Below are 17,106 nucleotides of genomic sequence, written 5' to 3' on the forward strand. Positions count from 1 at the left end.
GCGCAGTGGTTGGGAGTCCGCCTGCTGATGCAGGGAACACGGGTTCGTGCCCCGGTCCGGGAGGATCCCATGTGTCGCGGAGCGGCTGGGCCGGTGAGCCATGGCCGCTGAGCCTGCGCGTCCGGAGCCTGTGCTCCGCAGCGGGAGAGGCCGCGGCAGTGGGAGGCCCGTGTACCGCAAAAAAAAAAAAAAAAGTTAACTAAAAATGGGTCAAAAACCTAGATACGAGAGCCAAAACCATAAAACTGTTAGGAGAACATAGAGGTAAACCTTTATGACCTTGGATTTGGCAGTTGATTTTTAGATATAACACCAAAAGTATGGACAACAAAAACAAAATAGATAAATTGGACTTTATCAAAATAAAAACTTTAGTGCAACAAAGGATATTATCAAGAAAGTGAAAAGAAGAACAGTGGGAGAAACATTAGGAAATAATATATCTGATACGGCTTTAATATCCAGAATAATAAAGAACTCCTACAACTCAACAAAAAGACAAACGATCCAGGTAAAAAATGAGCAAAGGACTTGAGTAGACCTTTCTCCAAAGAAGATCTGCAAATGGTCAGTAGCATATGCTCAGCATCATTTGTCATTAGGGAGATGCAAATCAAAACCACAACATCATTTCACACCTACTAGGATGGCTAGAAGTTTTTAAAAAACAGAAAATTACAAGCATTGGCAAAGATATGGAGAAATTGACACACTCATACATTGCCGATGGGAACGTAAAATGGTGCAGCCACTGCGGAAAACAATTTGGTGGTTCCTCAAAAGGCTAAACGTCAAAATCCTGCATGACTCAGTAATTCCACTACTAGGTATATACACAGAAGCACTGAAAACAGAGGCTCTAAAACAGTTACGTATACACTGTTGTTCACTGTAGTATTATTCACAATAGCCGAAAGGTAGAAACAATCCAAGTGTTCATCAGCAGAGGAGTGGATAAACAATATGTGGTATATGCATACAATGGAGTGTTATTCAGCCAGAAAAAGGAATGAAGTTCTGATACACAATACAACATGGATGAACCTTGACATCATTATGCCAAGTGAGGCAAAAGGACAAGTGGTATGTGACTCCATTTATAGGCAATATGTAGAATAGGCAAATTCATAGAGACCGGAAGTAGATTAGAGGTTACTATGAATTAGCAGGAGGAGGACATGAGGAGTTATTGCTTAATGGTTACAGAGTCTCTGGGGTGATTTAAAAAAAAAAAATTTTGGAAACAGTGGTTATGGTTGTACAACATTGTGAACAGAATTAATGCCACCAAATTGTACACTTAAGAATGATTTAAATGGCAACTTTTATGATTTATATATGTTACTATAATAACTTTTTTAGATGAAAAGGAACTAATGAATTCAGTTAGAATCTGGTAGGTTTGTGATATACATTGTGCTTTTCTATAAAAGTATTAGCTGGGCTTCCCTGGTGCTGCAGTGGTTGAGAGTCCGCCTGCCACTGCAGGGGACACGGGTTCATGCCCCGGTCCGGGAAGATCCCCCTTGCCGCGGAGCGACTGGGCCCGTGAGCCATGGCCGCTGAGCCTGCGCGTCCGGAGCCTGTGCTCCGCAACGGGAGAGGCCACAGCAGTGAGAGAGGCCCGCGTACCCCGCCCCCCACCCCCCAAAAAAAAGTATTAGCTAATGTGGTTGGTATATGAGAGTGAATAATGTGAGTTCAGAAAGAGACATGTTTAACTTCCAGGGATATTTTTGGAGCTGAATTATTGAGGGAAGTTTGTGGGAATAGGGAAAGGCTAATAAGAGGAAAACAGCACTAAACGTCACTGGGAATGTAACAAGATGGGGAAAATTGTGTTTACTGAAGCTCTTCTCGGGCCTAGTATTGTTATTTGTGGATGGTAGAAATCCTTAGAGTTGCCACTTGGGGTAGGGCTGGGAGGGTGAGATGCCCAAGGGACTCACCAAACTGTCCGCCTTTCCTTCTGCTGTGAAGTCTTCGGTGCTGCAGGTAGGAAATGTTCCTGCCTGATGCGTTGCTGGAGCAGTGGGCAGGGTGGAGGGGAAGCAGAGCCTCTCCTTTTTGTAAATATTGTCCAAGCATTTGAAGACTATTATCTTGAAGGGACACTTTACTATTGGCCTGTTTTGTATGTGGACATATCCCAGTGTGGCCCAATGCAATATATTTCCGGAAATATAAAAACTCTCTTATTATTACATAGGTAATTAAATTCATTCTGAGGAATTGAGCACTAGTAACTTTTCTAGAGTGACAAAGCATTTATAATTCATTCCATCATTTATTCGCTCATGTACGGAGTATCCATAATATGCTAGGTATTACTTCAGGTTCTGAGGAAACAATAAATTAAGACAGTGACTTGCCCTCTAGGAGCTCCGGGACCAAGTGGAGAAGAAAAGCAAGTCATGACCATACAGTGTGATAAAGGGGATGGACATATATGTTTTTTCCAGATTTTATCTTCTTGGAGGTGACCAGTTTGTGAGAGAGTAACTACTATGTGATTATTTGGGACTCTGTTCCATATAAGCTGCAAATTTATTTATAATAATCACTAATTTTTATTTCTTTTCCACACTCTAACCAGAAGACCAACTGAAAATACTATATTTTAATAACTAATAATGCAACGGTTCAGTGTTTGGACACCTTTCATAGTGATATGACAGGTTTTACTAGACCTGCAAAGTGCTATAAGAATGTGAGGTTGAGGCAACTAACTTAACCTGGTACGTAAATGGTGACATTGAAAAAAAATTTGAAGAAAGGGTAAAATGGTGGTGAGGGGAGGTGCATTCCAGGTAGAATGTACTAAGGTTAAGATTGAATATAAAAAGGATAAAACTTGGTGACTGACCAAATATCAAGAGTGGGGGAAAGAGAAAAGTCAAAAATGGCCCCAGCTGTAGTTTAGGTGGTTGAATCAATGCTAATACATTAATCAAGAAGGGAGATACAACAGGGGGCACCTTTGAAACAAGGCAGTTTTTACCATAATGTAGGGAAAATATTTATATTCTAAATTACTTGAAGGGTAGTACTGGGTCCTAGTCATGAGTCCAAAAAAAAGGGAAGAAAATGTTCTTACCCTAACAAATTTGACATATTCATAAGTGCTTTTTTCCTTCTTCCCACGTTAGCTGTTTTTTTCACTTCCAGAAATATGAGAGAGAGAGCACACTTTTGTATTTCTGAAGATGGGAAAAACAGAACTCTAAAAGAAACCATCAAATTCAATTTGGAATTTGCATTCCCGGAATGATTAGAAGAGAATGCCACAGTTTAGTTTATATGTCAGTAGCAAGCTGTGGTAAGAGGCTGATCCATCCAGATTCAGAAAAGTGAAGAAACATTTCCTGATTCACATTTCTTTTCATTGAAAGTTAGTAGCCAGCAGTGCTTAGGCCACTGAGGTCATTCAGAAATATTTGCTGAATTAATATTATCTTTTTCTATGTTTAAATTCATTTTCTTATAAAAGGAATGAATGGTAGGGATAGTCAAGGTAAAAAGTCAGAGGGAAAAATGGGTGCCTAACAAGGTAAAGGATGCCAAAATTTATTAAAGAATGAAGTTTTTTTAAAAAAGTACCCAATAGTTATACAGTACTTAACAGTCTTCAAGTCACTTTTATATATGTGTCAGTTAATTTATTCTCCACTTTCTGATGTAGGCATTATAATCCACATTTTAATGATGAGGAAACTGAGACTTAGGGTTGAGTGATGTGCCTGAAGCCACAGGGTTATACTGCATAGAGGTCTTGTGAACCAAGTCCACTGCCCTGGGGGGTAAAACGCAGCCGTCTTAACCTTGAAAGGAAATCTCCTGTCGTCGTGTTTTATATTTCATTATTAACTTTATTTTCATTAATAATGACTCTTTGGACCCATTTTAGAATAGCATTTAATATTACAGGGCCTATAATCTTTAAGTTTACAGCCTTTGGATAATAGGGAAAATCGATTTTCCCCTTCCCATCACCAAACTGCAGTGGATCCTGTAAAACTGAAGCCAGAGAAAGAGACACTGGAACCTGGAGACCAAATACGATATCATAGGATGATGCGACACGTGGGGTATAGGCTTAGCCTTAGGTGGTGTGGGGAGTGAGACTGGGCAGGCCCACATGATATCTGGAAATTACGGAGTGACAGGAAATGGTGGTCCCAGTGTGTGGTTGCTTTAAAAATAGTGGCTGGTGAGTGCCAGGTTATTCAGGTTAAACATTAGATATATGCTGAGATCCAGTTTTCAGAGACTTCTAGTCCAGTGGGAGAAGAGAGGTATAGGTATAGGTATAGGATGCTTGGCAGATCACTAGACGTCCTGCTCAATCTGGATATGTGACCATATCTTCATTCCTAAGGCAGTATGGCCCATTCTTTTAACACTTCTTTAATTGTACATTCACTAGATCATGGGATTCCTGAGGACAGTTTCTATACCCTCTTCATCACCTAGCTCCATCCTTGGCATGTGAATATCTTTAGCCACTTGTCAGAATATTGTATTTGTTTGTTTATTTTGTGGAGCTTTTCCATTAATTCTTCTAATTGTGAGTACTATACCAATAAATTTCACTGCATTTTTTTTCATTATTTGTTTTTCAAGATGTGTTAGTCAAGTTAATACTTTTCTGACTTACCGTGCTATTTTAATTCATTACCAAGTTACATTTAGCATCAGGGGACCCCTTGGAATTATTTAGAGCAGCTTAGGAGACATTAGTGAATTCAAAAAGATGTCCAGTTTTGGAGTCAGATTCAGACTGCCATTGTATCACTTCTAGTCGTTGACTTCAGGCAACTAATGATATCTAAATTTTCATCATCTGTGAAAACGAGGATACAAAGAAGATTAAGTAAGATCAGACCTTTAGAAGTGCCAGGCATGTTATAACACCCTCAGGAAATTTCTGTTTACATTTCTTCATGTCACGATATGATATGATTATGTTCTATGTACGTGAACTTAATTTATATTTAGATAGTGTTTTATTTTTTTAACATGATTTTGAATTGTCATTTGTATTCTTTGCACAACCTGTAAGATAACCAGGGAAAGTAATTTTTTAACTAGTTTCAGATAAATTGAGAATAGGTCATTGCTCAGGATCATGCAACTAAGTTGCAGGTCAACCCAATCAATCCCCTTAATCCATGCACAGTGCCCTTTGCACCAGGCCACGGTCTGTTTTCACCTGCTATCTCTCATATACTTGCTATGCCTCTGACCATTTCATTCACAACCAGTCACCATAAAGAAGATGTCATTTGGACCCAATGACCTGCCATACTGATGCTGTAAGTTAGATATAGTGTGGATGCCTAATTCTGATTACTTTTATTGCTGGGCACTGCTTATCAGCCAGTCTTTGGGCCTTACGCATGACGTTCCCGAGAGGTCATTTTGTGTTTTCTGATGGATAATAGGTTATCCAAGTTATAAAATGTAGATGATGGCTCGTTTTATTGCCCATTTTAGGTAAATCTCAATCATCTTTGCTGTAGAAGTTACCTCTCCATTTTGCAGTTGGGATGATTTCCATTTCTAATTGATAGACAAGTAATCATGTGAACTGCAACTTTCTGGTGAGGTTTCTACTGTTCTCTTATTAACTCATTAATGTGACTGGACTTCTAGACATTTCTGTTGGGGCCTTCATGTATGTCAACTAGTACCACCAATGACTTTATTCCTTTAATCTTACTATAGTAACTGCATTGATAAAGTTTTAAAAATATTGTTTCTATTTCTTTCATTTTAAACTAATTGTTATGTGATTAATTACTATTAAATTTAGGAAAAGTAAATAGTGAGTTTCTTTTGACCAAAGCCTCAATTATTTGAGTTTTGCCTATAGTAAACCAGTTGATGTATGTGTATACAGTGTTTTCTTTGGTATTCCTATAATACTCCATTAGTCTGTCTAGCCTAGCACTTACTAATTATCCTCAAAATAGGATTTATCATGTCTCAAATTCCTTTCCTCAAGAAGAGAGAACTTTGTCTGGTTCTTCTTGGTATTCCCAGGGCCTAAGAACACAATGACTGTGCAAAATATGTATAAACCAGGCAATGAATGTTTGTTGAACCTGACTTCCAGTTGAACTTCCACATTGCATCCATACAAAATTATATCAACATGTCAGGACCAAAGATTTTTCATTGAATAAACAGTTTTCAGTTCTCTCAGCAGCTTTGTGATGAACAGATAACATAGAGGTACCGCATGCTTTTTATATTCCAAGTGCCAAAATTAAATGAGCTAATTATGGTGTCATCCAAGGTGGTACTTCTGTAGTATAAAGTGAGGTATTACGGCAATATGAAAAATGCATTTCAAAATACTACATTTTAAAACGACTTATATAAAGAAGAAAATTAAATGAACATTTTTGCCTTTTTAGAATCTTTTTCCTGATTCTGCAGCTATTTTAATAAAAAGCCCTCAAAGTGTCACCTAGATTTTGACTATTTTATTTTTGCTGAGAAATGAACTTTTTCAACTGTGTTAGATTACCAGAAATGAGAATATCAAACAGTAACTGGAGCCCCTCAGTAGGGAAGTATAATTATCATATTAGCATCATAAACCATTTGCTTCTCAGTACTGTATTAGGTAATGAGAGCAACAGCTGCAGCTTTGTTCTACCTGGATGATGTTTCAATTAAGCCATTTCTGTTTTATTCACTCAAATTTACAGGTTCTACTTTGTGTTGACATTAACCAGTGAATCTATTAGTTTCCATTACCAACAGAATAACTAAAATTATAAATAGTTCTATATTTTCTCTCACAAATCCTGTCAAGCTGCATAGATGCCTTTAATTTGATAGAACATCTGGGCAATACATCTTCTTTCTCCTCTGTGTTTAGGCAAAATTTGTACTTTCTTTTTTTTTTTTTGCGGTACGCGGGCCTCTCACTGTTGTGGCCTCTCCCGTTGTGGAGCACAGGCTCTGGACATGCAGGCTCAGCGGCCATGGCTCACGGGCCCAGCCGCTCCGCGGAACATGGGATCTTCCCGGACCGGGGCACGAACCCATGTCCCCTGCATCGGCAGGCGGACTCTCAACCACTGCGCCACCAGGGAAGCCCTGTACTTTCTTAAGCTTATCCTTTCATTAAAAAAAAAAAAAATGTCAACAACAGCAGCTCTGTCCCATCTGTTGACCCCAGATACATAATAGGTAAATTGGGCATCTCTTTCTAAAGGAATCCAGATAAGATGCAAAAGTCAAGTCACTCCATCAGGTTTACAATACTTGTTTAAAAAAATACCTGCAGTATGATGTTTCTCTGACTTGCTAGTTCTGCCAGGAAAAAAAAGTGAATCATAAGCACCACAGATACAATTTCATCAGTGTCTATCTTACTGCTATAAAAAGGTCTTTTCTTCTTACTTGTAAACCAAGCTGCAAAACACCAATTGAAAACCCACCCTCACAGCCACTAGTATAAACACATTTTAGCAAGTTTTAAAGGTGGCCTGCAAGAATGTAATTATCTTGGACAACTTGTTCTGATGTTGGAATAACCAGTTTATTACAATTCCCTGAGTGTAACAGACTATGCAGTACTTGCTGAATGTAACAGACTGTGTAGTACTTGCTGTCGCCCCCTGGCCCCTGGAGTTCTCAGGGGCAAGCACCTTAATTTCGGCTCTGGTCACAGCTCTGCAAGCCATGGCTCACCTCATCTCTTTCCTGTTTCTGCTCTGGTTCACATTTAGGGCTCCTGTGATGAACTCAGTTTTTCAGAAGCATTAGAATCACTTGTCTGTGTTCTTTACTACTGGCACTTTCTTGCAGTTCATAGGCTTACAGTGATATGAGTTTAGTGGGCAAGATTCTGAGTGAACCTGAAGTCTAGTCCAGATATTGGGATGTTTCTTAGTGATGTGCCAAATAGCTGAGTGGTTGGCCGATAGTTTGGTTTTGTTAAACAATCACTTAGAGATCTCATAACTCTCACCTATACATACCCAGCTTTCTTTGGGGCCACTGAAGGGAATTTTTCTGGGTTGATAGGAACCCAGTCTCTCCTTTCATGAAAGCCTCTAATGGATTAAAAAAAAATTAATATGCAATTAAAAAGTCACTACAAAGCTAACATCACACTTCATAAAATTAAAAGTAATTTACCGTAACTTAATGCTTATCCCATACTCAATCTTCCTAGTTTTGATAAATACAAACAAACCTTCCACCCCTAGTTTTGATAAAAGCAAACCTTTATAGCTGGTTTGTTCAAGTTAAGATCCAGCTGAGTACCACATATAGCTAATGGTGGTTGTGATATTGTGATTTGTAATAAGAAATATATATTTGTTCTTCCTTGGTTCATGTCACAGAGCTCCTTTTTTATTTATTTATTTATTTATTATTATTATTTTTTGGCCGCACCTCGCAGCTTGTGGGGTTTTAGTTCTCCAGACAGGGATTGGAGCAGTGAGAGTGTGGAGCCTTAACCACTGGACCGCCAGGGAATTCCCACAGAGCTCCTTTTTTAAAACTCTTGGAATTTCCAGCGTGATGAGAGGGATAAAGATGCCCTTTGTTATGATAATGAGGTGCTTGGACAGCCCCTAGGTAACCAAAGGAGGAGGGCTGGCTGCCCAGGGAACCCACCAAGTGATTAGAGGGTAGAAATTTTCAGTCCCACCCCCCTGACCCCTGGGGTAGGGGAGAGGGGCAAATTGAATCAATTACCGATGGCCACTGATCGTCAATCACTCATGCCTCTGTAATGAAGCCTCCATAAAACCCCAAAAGGACAGGGTTTGGAGAGCTTCAGGTTGGTGAACAGGTGGAGCTGTGGGGAGAGCAGGGCGCCTGGAGAGGGCATGGAAGCTCTGCACCTCTCCCCACACACCTTGCCCCTGTACCTCCTCATCTGGCTGTGCATCTGTATCCTTTATAACAGCGGACCCCAACCTTTTTGGCACCGGGGACTGGTTTCGTGGAAGACAGTTTTTCCACAGATGGGGGAGGGGCGGGGGATGGTTTTGGGATGATTCAAGGGCATTACATTTATTGTGCGCTTTATTTCTATTATTACATTGCAATATATAATGAAATAGTTATACAACTCGCCATAATACAGAATCAGTGGGAGCCCTGAGCTTGTTTTCCTGCAACTAGATGGTCCCATCTGGGGGTGATGGGAGACAGTGACACCCAAAGTGTGTTGCTTATATCCAGTCTGCTCCGTAAGATGCAGCTTAATCGTCACTTGCCACTCACTGATAGAATTTAGATATGAGTCTGCAAGCAATTGATTATGGTCTCTGTGCAGTCAAACCTCTCTGCTAATGATAATCTGTATTTGCAGCCGCTCCCCAGCGCTAGCATCACCGCCTCAGCTCCACCTCAGATCATCAGGCATTAGAGTCTCAAGGAGAGTGCAGCCTAGATTCCTCGCATGTGCAGTTCACGGTAGGGTTTGCATTCCTATGAGAATCTAATGCCGCCGCTGATCTGACAGGAGGCGGAGCTCAGGCGGTAATGTGAGCGATGGGGAGCGGCTGTAAATACAGATGAAGCTTCGCTCGCTCACCCACCGCTCACCTCCTGCTGTGCAGCCCGGTTCCTAACAGGCCAGGCACCGGTACCAGTCCGTGGTCCGGGGGTTGAGGACCCCTGCTTTATAACATCCTTTATACTAAACTGGTAAATGTAATAAATGTTTCTCTGAGTTCTGTGAGCCACTCTAACAAATTAATTGAGCCTGAGGAGAGGGTGGTGGGAACCTCCAATTTATAGCCAGTTAGTCAGAAGCACAGGTGACAACATGGACTTCCGATTGGCATCTGAAATGGGGGCAGTCTTGAGCCCATAAACTGTGGAATCTGATGCTACCTTCAGGTAGCTCGTGTCAGAATTGAATTAATTGTTCAGTGGTGTGGGAAAAAACACACGTTGGAGTTCTGTTCCGTAGGGCTCTTTAAATCTCTAACAGTCTACCTTTTTCATGTCATTGATTTGTTGAAGAGGCTGGACCTGTTGATAAATGAGAATATTTATTTAAATGCTTAATAATATTTGACTATTTATGTAAGTTTATTTAACTAAGAATATTTTTCTACATGGCCATTACGTGGTTATACTTATCGATATTAATATAACCCAACACTTAATCAGTATTCAAATTTTCGCAGTTTGTTTTTAAGTCTTTTATATCTGGATTGTTTAAACCTGGATCCAACCCAGAGCCACACACTGCAAATGGTTGTTTTGTTCTCTTGGTGTCTTTTAATCTGGAACAGTCCCTTTTATTCACATCAGGAACGTGTTTACAAGAGGAGACTAGTGTCTTGCAGAACAACCCACCTTCTGGATTTGGTTCCTTTATCCCTCTTAACACTGTGCTGTCCAGTGTAGTAACCACTGGTCCCATGATGTTATTGAGCTTTTGAAATGTGGCTAGTGCAAATTGAGATGTGTTGTGAGTATAAGAATACCCCCCAAATGTAAAATAGTTCACTAATAATTTTTTATACTGAATACACACATGTTGAAATGATAATCTGGGTATATCAGGTTAAATAAATCTTACTACTAAAAATAATTTTACCTATTTCTCTTTCTTAATGTAGCTACTAGAATATTTTGTTTGGCTCCCAGTATATTTCTGTTAGATAGTGCTAGTCAACAGATTTTAAAACAGAAAGTTACTACCCTAAAATGACTCCACATCAGTTCCCTGACATGTGGAAGAAAAAAGAACATCAATAGGCTAAAGTGTTCCTGAGCTGGAATTTTATAACATTTAGCTGCCATGTCCTTCCATGTAGAAGCTAAGTGATTTTCCATGGTAGATCTAGCCTTAGAGCATTTTAGGACCTAATATCCTACAAGTGTGGCATTGTCTAGTAGATGAAATAGCTACTGAAGATTTTGAGTGTCCTGATTTCCAAAAGCCTTAAATAATGTCAACCTGTAAGTGTGCCACAGACGCTAAAAATAGTTAAGCCAATGCTGCTGACTTAAAAGCAAAAAAAAGTATGTGAGCCAACGGAAGATCATGCTCATTTATTTATTCGTTTTTTTGTTTCTTTTCAGTCTTGGAAAACCTTGAACAGACAATTGTCTCCGGTTTTGGATCACTGGAAAGTCAGCAGGATTTCCGAACCCCGGAGTTTGTGAGTACTACCACTCTATCTTAAATTTGTATCAGTTAGCTAGAGGTTTCTCACAAAGTGGAGAAAGAGGGTTTTTTGTTTTGTTTTGTTTTTAAATGAGTTCTTGCCTTCAGTGGCTCTAGATCTGGCACAGGCCTCGCTGTTAGGACTCTGTGTGCAAAGCTCTCGTCCTCTGGGGAGCACGTTCCTGAACTACAGCGTCTTGGCATCATGCACTGTAAGCTCGCTCTTCACGCTGCTTGTAATAGCAAATGGGAACTTGTTCTGCAGTAAAATAGCACTGTGTGTCTGAAACTCCCCCTTTATTCATTGATACCCCTGCTACCAGTTTCTGCTGTCAAAAACTCTGGAAACCAGTCTCTACTGAGCACATCCAGGTCCACTGACCAGTCCAATTCCTTTTTCATTCTGGAGCCTCAGTAACACAACCTATATGGATACATCTTGTAGGGCTAGGGATATTCTATTGGTTGTTTCTGCTAAGAAGGGAACTAAGTGCTCTCACTAAATTAGACTCATTAAAGATTAGCCATGGTTCCTACCCTCAAGGAATTAAAAATCTTATTAGATGCTACTGTGATTTTATTAATGCCTTGTTTAAAGAAAATTAAGCACATAGGATGCCTGGTGGAGAATGTCCTTACTAAATAGGTTTTATATTAGGCTTATTTGAAGAGGGTGATGGGAAGAAGTATGTCTCTAATTCCTATACCATGTTATTGTACCAGATGTGTAAGGAAAGCATGCCAGGATCCACCTAGATTTACTGATTTTTGCCCCCTGCTGCAAATGGCTTGTCTACCAACTTAGCAATGGAAAAATCTTTTTTTAATTTTCAAAATATGATGTGTAGTCGCCACTCCAGTAATCGGCAGAGCACAATTATCTTATTGATAGCGGAAAAAAAACAACAACAAAAAGCCACCTCATTATGTGCTTTCCCTCTTCCCACACACTCTTCGTGGATTGTCCCCTCAATTCAGCCAAGAGTAAGGAAACTCGGCAGGTCTCTGGACTGAAAAGGGATGGCACATGAGACTCTATCCACAATGCCATTTTATTTCAAAGTGTGGGACTCCTGTGGTGTACTAGCAGATTGCCTACTGTGAAAATCACTTGGGTATAATGGAAAGACATAGTATTCAATGACTTCTCTATTATATTCAGTGAGATTTTCAGTGAAGCAGAATTGTGAATGCTCGCCAGTATTCCTGCATCTTAAAGTAACAGAGCAGTTTTGTGTTTTTTTCTGACTTCTGCCGTTACAGCCCCAAAGTAGAATTGACACAGATATTTCACGTTTGAGCATGATATTGGTACAGACTCATGGAGCTGACCTTTTTCTGTTTTGTTATTTTCTAACTGCTTTTTTTTTTTTTTTTAATGGCTTTATTTATTTTGGCTGCGTTGGGTCTTTGTTGCTGTGCGAGGGCTGCTCTTTGTTGTGGTGCGCAGGCTTCTCACTGTGGTGGCTTCTCTTGTTGAGGAGCGGGGCCTCTAGCTGCATGGGCTTCAGTAGTTGTGGCACATGGGCTCAGTAGTTGTGGCACGCGGGCTCTAGAGCGCAGGCTCAGTAGTTGTGGTACGCGGGCTTAGTTGCTCTGAGGCCTGTGGGATCTTCCCGGACCAGGGCTCAAACCCGTGTCCCTTGCACTCGCAGGTGGATTCTTAACCGCTGTGCCACCAGGGAAGCCCTGATGCTGAAATTGTTAATCACAGTTTCCTTATTTGTGTGGTTGATATCAGATCTCTATATCCTGGCTATTATCTTTCTCTGATTGTGTGTTCATATCATATTCAGGGAGGAATCTGTGATTTTCTTGTGCTTTATAAATTTTCACACATCTGATGATCATTGCCTGCCACATCTTTGTGTAGCACGTACATAGCTGCTTGTGTTTTCTCGTCAGCATCACAGTAGCCCATGTACTCCCAGTTCCATAGTAAACATGTATTTCCCGAGCTGTCTCCATGGTAAACAAACGGAGGTATAGAAGCTGCCTTGAGAATAGGGTACTCAGGGGACTCAGGCCCGATATTTAAGGGAAGCCTCTTTTGTAGGCAGAAAGTTACAGCATCGGTCAGAATGGGTGGCTGCAGTTGGGGAGGTGGCGGATTGGGCACATGCCAGGACAGAGTCAGCTAAGGTGATCCAAACCAAAATCTTGAATTAGAAACAGGGACACCAGTACAAAACTGGGAGCAAAAAGAGCCCCACAAAATAAAAAATAAACTATGTATATGCCAAAAAAAAAAAAAAAAAAGAGCCCAAAGGCAAAGCAAAATTGGAAACAGAAAAGAGAGAGAAGAATAAAAGGAACTGGATAATCAGCCTTCTGTTCTTCTCCGGGTGGCATTTCGGAAGGTCCAGCCGCAGTTTGCTGAGTTGAACGGAAATAAAATAAGGCGTAGACCGTGTTTACTCAGGCCTTATCCTCAAATAGTTCAGATTTTAGAAGGATGAAGAGCCCAGTGTTTTTGTACAGAATGTATTTATATAGTTTTGTATTTATATAGTTATATAGTTTGGCCAAGAGGGAGGACAAAATCCTTATCATTATTAGTTTCCTTCAGAATTTGTTTTTCTTTCATTTGAAACAAGGCCTGAGAGCAGTGCTCCTTATGGCATGATAAGTACATTAAAGGTTTCCTTCCCAGTTCAGGTGTGTAGTGTGACTAGTCAGACAAAGTATTGCCGTGTAGTCTACATAAATCACGGGTAAAGAAATGCTGTTGTGAATCCCTCATGTGCCTGCAGACAGCGGCCACCTTGCAGGGCAGAGTTTGTCCCGTGATCACATGTTGCCCCTCCCCACTGTCTGCTCCACTCTGTGGGCTGAAGTGGGTGAGTTTAGCCAAACCACGCTGACATGTTAAAAGGTGAATGAAGATGTGAACATAGGTGCATGTGTTGTTGCCACCCCAAAGCTTGTGAGGAGCTGGGAACATGTTGAAACTAGACGTAGACCCACTCCGAGGTGAGGTGCATGTGTGGGTGAGGGTCAAGGTGAAAGGGACCTGGCTAAGGGCTGACCTTACAGAGAGTCCCTTGGTTATCTCACTCTGGTGGGAAACCATCTCTGTCGTGGTTCAGTTTTTTGTTTAAGCACAATGAAAATCTGTTTTATAACCTGCTTTGTTAACTTAATGTTTTATCCTGAACATTTTCCCATACCGTTTTTTCCCCAGTTTTATTGAGATATAATTAACATATAGCACAGTGTAAGTTTAAGGTGTACAGCGCCATGCTGGTTTTTTCCTCTGACACTGATATCTTCTCTGACATTTTCTGTTCCCTTGTGCCAATGAACTGTAATTCATTACATTAGAATTTTCAGAGCAGTTAGTTCAAGAGGGAACTTGTCGAGGAAACGGTGGCATGGTCGGATGCTCTGGGCCCATGTGATTGGTGACCATCATTTTGGGACACGGACCCTGAAAGTAGATGGGGTGTGTGATGACAGGTATCAGACTCTGAGGAAAGGGATTGACCAGAGTGAGGCTGGGAACTGAGTACCAGAGACCCAGATAAACTTGTAGGAGTTCAGACTAGAAGTAGAGACTGCAGCACTGGCCAAGCTGGTTAGAACCAAGGATGGGGAGCCATCCACCTGGGGATGGAGCATATAAAGGTGGTCCTGCAGCATGGCAGCACAGATGTAGGGCATCCCAGGCTCCCACCAGTGCTCCCAATCCCAGATGTAGTTAAGAGCAAAGGTGATCTAGGCGTCACTGCAGGGGCCCAGCCAGCGTGACTGCCCCAGCAGACCCCAGGTTGATCCCAAGCCCCGGGGAGTAGGAAAAAAACCTGGGGATTGAGGGGTTAGTAGGGGGAAATGTTGGGTAGTGGTCAAGGCTCTTTCTAGAAACCCTGCCTCTGTTGGCACTGACCCAGGAACTCACATGGGTCTGATTGCCTGAGTATACATGGGGCGAAGGATGGGGTATGGGGAGGAACTCTGATCTAGCAACGGTGAATCTGCGTGCAGCACGCTGGATAGAAACCAGGCTGCAGTCAACATGAGAACACGTGGAAGGAAAGAGAAGGCTAAGGAATTACATTTTATGATCTAAGTCTCGATAGTAATACCCTGTCTTTCGGCCTTTCCAGAACTTGAGGTTTATTTATGACTCCCTGGGCTTTTTAGAGGCAGGAGGATTCTTATAGCCTCTTGTCTCATGCCAGTTGATGATGTTTCCCTTTGTTTACCTTCTACCAAATGTGGTGTAAGTAACAAGATAGAGTTTGGGCTGGCAAAAGAATATTAGGATTACAACAGGGTAAACCAGGGAAGATGATGAGAAACCTCAGGATTTAGAAAAGGAAAAGAGACTTGGGAAGATGAGGATTAAAGTGGAGCAAATATGTTCCCTTCATTCAGCACTCATGGTTATGCAGAGAGAAGGAGGTCGGAAGAGTTCTTATGCCATTTGGAATTTTGTGTAACTGGCTCCCCTTTTGAGAGAAGATACTGCTTAACAGAGAATACAGTTGATTTCCTGAAATTCAAATTTGTTTGTCTTTAACTAGATGAAAATAGATGTGACCTTGAAGAAAGAGTTAAAATCTTAATTCAGTCAACAAATCTTTATTTGATGTCTACTATTTTAAGCACTGTAGCAGACAAACAGAAGACATCCTTGCACGTGTGGAGCTTACATTTTGGTAGGGGAAACATAAAACACAAAATAAATAAAGCACAACATGTCAGATGATGGTAAATCCTTCAGAGAAAAATAAAGGAAGGATTATATGTGTGTGTTGCAGAGGGAGTTGGTTACAGTTTTCAACAAGGTGTACAGGGCAAATCTCACTGAGAAGGTGATCAGTGGAAAGACCTGAAGCAGGGATGCTGGAGCCAACTCTTTGGAAAACTAGATGAAGAGCATTCCAGGCAGAGGGAACAACAGGAACAAAGGTCTTGAGGTGGGAGTTGGTGGAAGGTTTGGGGAAAGGAGGCCAATGTGACTGGAGTAGAATGAAGGGTGGTGAGAATAGTAGCTAGTGGGGACTTTACAGGCGATTGTAAACACTTTGGTTTTACTTTGAGTTGGGAAGTTATTTGAGGGTGTTGTCTGCAAAAAATGCACAGCCTAAAAGTTGAGAGTTATGTTTTATTTGGTGGACTTTCTTAGGACTTCGAGCCTGGGAGACAGCATCTCAAATAACTCTGAGAGACTGCTCCGAAGAAGCAAGGAGGGAAGCCAGGATATATAGAAGTTTTTGCAACAAAAGACCAGGTAGTCAGAACATCAAAGGATTACTGTTAAGAAAAGAAAACCAGCTATCACAGGTGAAAGAATTTATTGCTTTTCTATGTATGGGAAGATGCAAGAGTCTGGGCTCACTGAAATCACTCCTTTGACACGCACCTTAGCTATCTGGGGGCCAGTCTCCTCAGGTGCATTGTATGGGGGTGGCTGCAGCGGCTGACTGCTAGATGAGCTTGGCAGTGGGCAGCCTGTTTGTCTCCATCCTGAGTTCCCTCAGCGCTCACCGTCCAGGCGGCTGCAATGTGAAGCAACAACCTTTGTTTACTGATATGGCAGGCAATATTTTAGTTCTCAAGGGTAACCCTTGGCAAGATAAACTGGGGGGTTTTGAGCAGAAGGGTGACTTTACCTGACCTCACCTAGTTTTAGCAGGATCACTTTGGCTATTGTGAGAACAGTATGGTGGAACAGAGCAGAAGCAGGAAGGTCTATTGGGCTTCTCAGGAATCCAAGTGACAGATGGTGGTGGCTTGGTCCTGAGTGTTAACTATGGCAGCAGTGAGATATACTCAAATTCTCGGTAATGTTTTGAAGGTAGAACCAACAGGATTTTTTGACAGATCAGCTGTGAGGTGTGCGAGAAAGAGCAATCAAGGATGACTCCCAAGATTTTTGACCTGGAAGACTATGGAAGGAACAGCTGGAAGGGAGACTCTTCAGAGGAAAATCAAAA

The 17,106-nt window shown here is 41.2% G+C and overlaps 1 protein-coding gene across 3 annotated transcripts in view; it reads left to right on the top strand.

The window, feature by feature from the left end:
* ANO6 (anoctamin 6) overlaps positions 1 to 17,106 on the top strand; it is a 201,244-nt gene that overhangs the window by 66,841 nt on the left and 117,297 nt on the right. For all 3 annotated transcript variants that reach the window (XM_067696281.1, XM_067696282.1, XM_067696283.1), the window contains one exon: positions 11,080 to 11,159. In XM_067696281.1, the coding sequence (XP_067552382.1) occupies positions 11,080 to 11,159 (80 nt within the window). The remainder of the gene's footprint in view (positions 1 to 11,079; positions 11,160 to 17,106) is intronic.

This window comes from Pseudorca crassidens, chromosome 11 (genome assembly GCF_039906515.1).
Source record: "Pseudorca crassidens isolate mPseCra1 chromosome 11, mPseCra1.hap1, whole genome shotgun sequence".
Lineage (NCBI taxonomy): Eukaryota > Metazoa > Chordata > Mammalia > Artiodactyla > Delphinidae > Pseudorca > Pseudorca crassidens.